We start from the raw sequence: 4,936 nt of genomic DNA on the forward strand, positions 1-4,936 counted from the left end.
CAGGACAAGGTATTTACTTATTTTTGCCCTTTTTTGCAGCAAAGCAGGCAAAGGATTTCAGGCAGAAAAGAAAACACTGCCATTGTGGAGGGTTTTGTCACTCTTGACCTAAGGAATTGTGGCTGTTTGTTGGCTCTGCGCCCGCACCCACGCGACTGGGTCAGGCTGCCCTGCCTGCAGCTGTTATTTAATATTTATTATTTTTTTTCACTGTGGCACACGGGGCAGGGGGCAATAACTGTGCATTCCTGTAATTAGGGAATGTAACTCCTAATCAAAACCAAGAGAAAATGATGGGATTTTTTTTTTCCTTTTGAACCACTTCTGATTTTTTGTCCTTTTTCCTTCATGAACTGGGGGCCCTGGGAGAGAGGCAGTGATGGGCCAGGTGACTTGTCACCCCCAGGCGTCTTTGCCTCCTCGGGGCAGTTTACAACCCGTTTATCACCACCGGGTTTATCGCCCCTGGACGCTGCAGCACCACGGGGCTCGGCTGGCGGCCCTGGGGCGGGACCGGGTGTCTGAAGGCACCGAGAGGCTCCGCGCTCGCTGCTGCCCACGGGCGGCGACGATGGCGACACCCGAGGGGGCGCCAAGGCCGCGCCGCCATGATGGAGCCCGCGCGTCGCCTAGCAACGCGCCCCCTTCTTCCCGCTTCCGCCCGCCGCGGGATGACGCCATCAGCGCGCGCCCCGGCGGCCGCTCCCTGCGCCGCCGCCACCGGAGCGCCGCCGGTCCCGCGCATGCGCGTCGCGGCGCTGGCCCGCAGGCCCGGGCCCTCCCTCCGCCCGGGCCCGGCGCGCCCGGCTCGGCGGCCGCCGGGGGCCATGGGCACCGCGGTGAGTGCGGGAGGGGGCGGGAGGGGGCGGCTGGGCCTCGCCGGAGAACATCCCCGTTATCCCGCGACCTGCGTGTCCCGGTGTCCCCAGCGCTTCCAGGCTCGGTTCGTCCCGGTGTCCGCGCCGATCCAGGCCCTGCGCAGCCCTAGGGCTTGTCCCGTTACCGGGCATCATCGCCTCACAACAGGCCCCTGAATCCCCTTTATTATTATTATTTTGGGGGGCATCTCCCCGCATTCCGCTCTGTCAGGGCGGGTAGCAGCGCGGTGACGGTACCGTCCGCCAGACCCGCTCAGGGCAACCGGGCCCTGTCCCGGGCAGCCTCCATGGGCTCCCCGCGTCCTGCCCTGCTCCCGGGGAACGTGCGGCGTCTGAGGGTCCCGTGGGATGCAGGAGGCGTTCGGGCTTCCCCCCTCGCGGTGCTCCCGTTCTGGTCCCTCCGCCCTCACCTCTGCTCGTCACTGCCCTCCCCGGCTCCCGCCGGGGCTCCGGGGGCCTCGTTGTGCCCCAGCGTTGCCGCCGTTGAGTCCTTCCTGCTCCGCCGTTTATCGCAGGAGCGAGCTGGGCATAAGGGAAAACGGCCCTGCCCTTGGGCAGCGTTCCCGTCCTAAGGAGCGTTTGTAAAGGAGAGGAGGTGGAAACTCACCCAAACGAGCAGTTCCAGCCTTAGCTTCTCCGTGAGACCTCGTCAGGGTGCCGTGATGCTCCCTGGAACAGCGGCCATAGCTGTAGGGATGCAGCCTGAGACAGGCCTGATCCAGCCTCACTAATGTTCTTCTAAAAAATAAAGGCCTAAAAGACCTCCAGGAGCAGGTGTCCAGCTCCATTTCAGGCATTTTGAGCCAATATACAGATTTAGAGGCCAACCATTAAGTACCTGCTTTAGAAACATTGGCTGTGTGTGCTCTCTCCCTTGTGTTTTGTATGCCCTGCATGAACAGCGGAGGTTCTCTAATTAAAGTAAGTGCCTGGCATGAGTTCTTTATATGTATTTTTTTTCTTTCCTCTTGGTATATGGCATGGAATACAAGCTAGCTGAATTTCTGGCATGTAGCAGTAAGATAAAATATATTTTGGAATGTTTGATTGTTTTTTGAAATTTTAATGGGATTAAAAGCTCGTGCTTGGGGAGTGCTCTTGTAAGTTTGAAGTTGATAATGAATAAAATTAGCAAATTGAATCTTAATCTCTCATTTTATTCTTTAGATCAACTCATACGTAGAATGTTGTGAGTCTATGAAGGACCTTAGCAGTCTCTTTCACTCTTCCTAGAAGGCCACGTGTCACAGGAAAACACCACGTTTCTGTTATTACAAGAATTAAGTGGCATCCTGGAAAGAAGATCGGAAAACCGACCTGCTGAGTGGATGGCAGCACCATTAAAAATGTAATATTTCAAATTTCTGTCTTAAATTCTCACAATGTCCCTGTGTTTGTGGCTGTTCCAGTGTTGGTATTTGAGCACAAACCCACTGAGGGTGTTTGTTTCTATGATGGGTGCCCTAAAAGGGAGCAATCTGCTCCGTCTCCTCAGCTGAGCTGTTTGGGCAGTTCTGCCTGATTCACCTCTTAATGATCTTGCCAGGATTACACCTCCCCTTTGCAACAAGGCAGAGGCGTGAAGCTGGTGTTGAGGTGTTTTTGTTTGGGGGTTTTTTGCCCCATCAAACTGCAGATTATGGGCAAAGCAGCTTCACACGTGGGGCCTGTGCTCTGCTCCTCAGTGTGGGCTTCTGGAGCCCTCTTGTAGTGCCCCAGCCCCGGTGTGGCTGCGCAGGGAGTCGGGCTAAGGGGAAGATGTAGGAGCTTCCTGGAAGGTTATTACATATCCATGCACTCCGTGCTCCGATAGAAGACGTTGTACAGACTGGCTGTAGCATGAGAAGTGAAAGGCTGTAAATTCAGACTATAAATTTTTGCTTAATTTGCCAATTTATTCCTCCAAAAATAACTCTGAAGACAAGCAGTGGGCGGTATGTGGCCAGCATGATCAGTCGCGTGCTTTAGATGCAAAACTGTCTGGGTTTTATGTAGTGTTGGTTTGTATCTAACCACTTGTATGTCTTGAAAAATACTATTCCTCTAAACTGCATAATATTTCCTCTTTATAGATAAGAAATGCTGGGAAAGAGGCATGCAAAATTGTGAGGGAGACCTTCATTAGCTGAGAACAGATCTCAGTTTCCTATATTCCTTAGTTGTGAGTTCACCTGTGCTCCTTTTTATTAGTTTCTGGTTTGAAGAGAGCAAAAAGATCACAGGCAAAATTCCTATCCTGAAGAGAAGGAATTAGATCCTGGGGCTGTACAGAAGAGGTCAGGATGGTTATTTCCAGTTACAGAAATAGGTTGAGGCAGGTAGCGGTGGAAAGACTTACTCAAAGACAGGAATTGTATCAGAAAATGTGTCTGATATCTGAATACAGTTTCCTGTAGCCTTATAGTTTACTCTGTAAATGCTTTTGGTACTAACAAAGTAAAAAATACTGGAGTTACTTTTAAAATATACTCAATATATGTCAATAGCAACAGTGTTTCTTGCTCAGCAGAGGAAAGATCTGCCCAGGTCTGAACGGCTGGGTGTGCGAGGAGGCTGGGGAAGTCCCTGTTGTTTTCTGGCATTATCTGATGAATCTATTGTCATTTCATAATTCCCGGAATTTGGCACATTACAAGCCTGGGGTGAAGCAGAGAGCAGCTAACGGGCTACTGCTCATCACTGTCAGATCACAACAATGAGTGCGTGGAAGGATGTTAAGATTATAAATCCTAAACACTCCTGAGGATCAAGATACTTCATTTATCTCTGTAGGTCACAAAGGGAGATATAAAATGGTAGGTACCTTTGAAACACTCTTTGCATTTGGATGCAGAGCTTGCGAGACTGCAAGGCTCGGCCAAGCCAGGGGAGGTACATCCTGTGGAGTGCAAAAAACATTATTGCCTCATTGTTCTTTCAAAACCTTCCATTATTTTCAGTTGTTTATTTGGTGAAGCTTTGCCAAGTTTTGAAGTGAGCAGCAGTCTAGAACCACCACTGTGTGTGGACTGTAGGATTCATTTGCAAAAGCACTTGGAGAGCTTCTTTTAATCAAACAAAGCCCAGTCAAATGCAAGCATGTGCATTGGTGTCACTGCCTGCATAGGGCAAGGATTTTTGCAGGCCTGTCTCCTGTTTGACTGAGGAGGCCCTCTGACTTAGCTGGGGCTGTTCCAGAACAAAGTTCTTGCTTTTCCTCCGTTAGTGGTGTAAGGGTCAACAGGTTGTGACTAGCTCTGGAATTGCATGCTAACAGGGCACTCTTTGGGTTCTGGTATAGTGAGGATGGGGAAAAAATGTATTTCTACATGTCTGCCTGGTAAATAGTACTTTGTAAAGGGGAGCTGAGTTCTATGAAGCAGCTATGAGTAGCCACCAAGCTGCAGAGTGTCCACCCTTCTTGTGTATCTCCCTGCTGGGGCTACTTAACTGTGTTTTCCTTCTCTGCCTTCCTGCAGGTCTCATCCCTCCTGGAAATCCTGCAGCGAGTCAGCGTTCCCGGGCCGCCGGATCTCTTCCGTGCTAAGGGCTGCTGTTTGATATGCGCCCCGTAAATCCTGCACTGGGACTCGGCGAGCGCTGGGCTGCCCGATGCCTGTGATCCCCATTCCCCGGCGGGTCCGCTCTTTCCACGGCCCCCACACGACCTGCCTGCACTCGGCCTGCGGCCCGGTAAGAACCACTCACTTGGTGCGCACCAAGTACAACAATTTTGACATCTATCTCAAATCCCGATGGATGTACGGATTCATTCGGTTCCTGCTGTACTTCAGCTGCAGCCTGTTTACCTCCATCCTCTGGGTGGCACTCTCTATCTTGTTTTGCCTTCAGTACCTTGGCATCCGGATCTTTCTGCGTTTCCAGTACAAACTCTCCATCATCCTCCTCTTACTGGGGCGAAGGCGCGTAGACTTCAGCCTCATGAATGAACTGCTCATCTATGGGATCCATGTGACCATGCTGCTAGTCGGGGGGCTGGGATGGTGCTTCATGGTATTTGTGGATATGTAAATAAAACAAGCGCATGTGGGCAGAGAAGTGATTCTTCTATCCCAAAA

General features: G+C 51.4%; 1 protein-coding gene and 1 non-coding gene across 2 annotated transcripts; both read left to right on the top strand.

Moving 5' to 3' along the window:
- The first annotated feature begins 744 nt into the window (after positions 1-744).
- LOC104574200 (transmembrane protein 250) lies at positions 745-2,243 on the top strand. Its single transcript, XR_015913406.1, has 2 exons — positions 745-839; positions 2,046-2,243. It is a non-coding gene; the product is annotated as a transmembrane protein 250 (transcript).
- A 1,944-nt stretch (positions 2,244-4,187) lies between these two features.
- Positions 4,188-4,936, top strand: TMEM250 (transmembrane protein 250). Its single transcript, XM_088525347.1, has one exon. The coding sequence runs from the start codon at positions 4,470-4,472 to the stop codon at positions 4,887-4,889; it is 420 nt and encodes a 139-aa protein (XP_088381473.1). The 5' UTR covers positions 4,188-4,469; the 3' UTR covers positions 4,890-4,936.

This window comes from Tinamus guttatus, unplaced genomic scaffold, assembly GCF_059628265.1.
Source record: "Tinamus guttatus ecotype Peru unplaced genomic scaffold, ASM5962826v1 Tinamus_guttatus_pri_ptg000226l, whole genome shotgun sequence".
Taxonomy (NCBI): Eukaryota; Metazoa; Chordata; class Aves; order Tinamiformes; family Tinamidae; genus Tinamus; species Tinamus guttatus.

Excerpts from the sequence above, each read along its gene's own strand:
- TMEM250 (XM_088525347.1), top strand. The coding sequence starts at position 4,470 with ATGCCTGTGATCCCCATTCCCCGGCGGGTCCGCTCTTTCCACGGCCCC.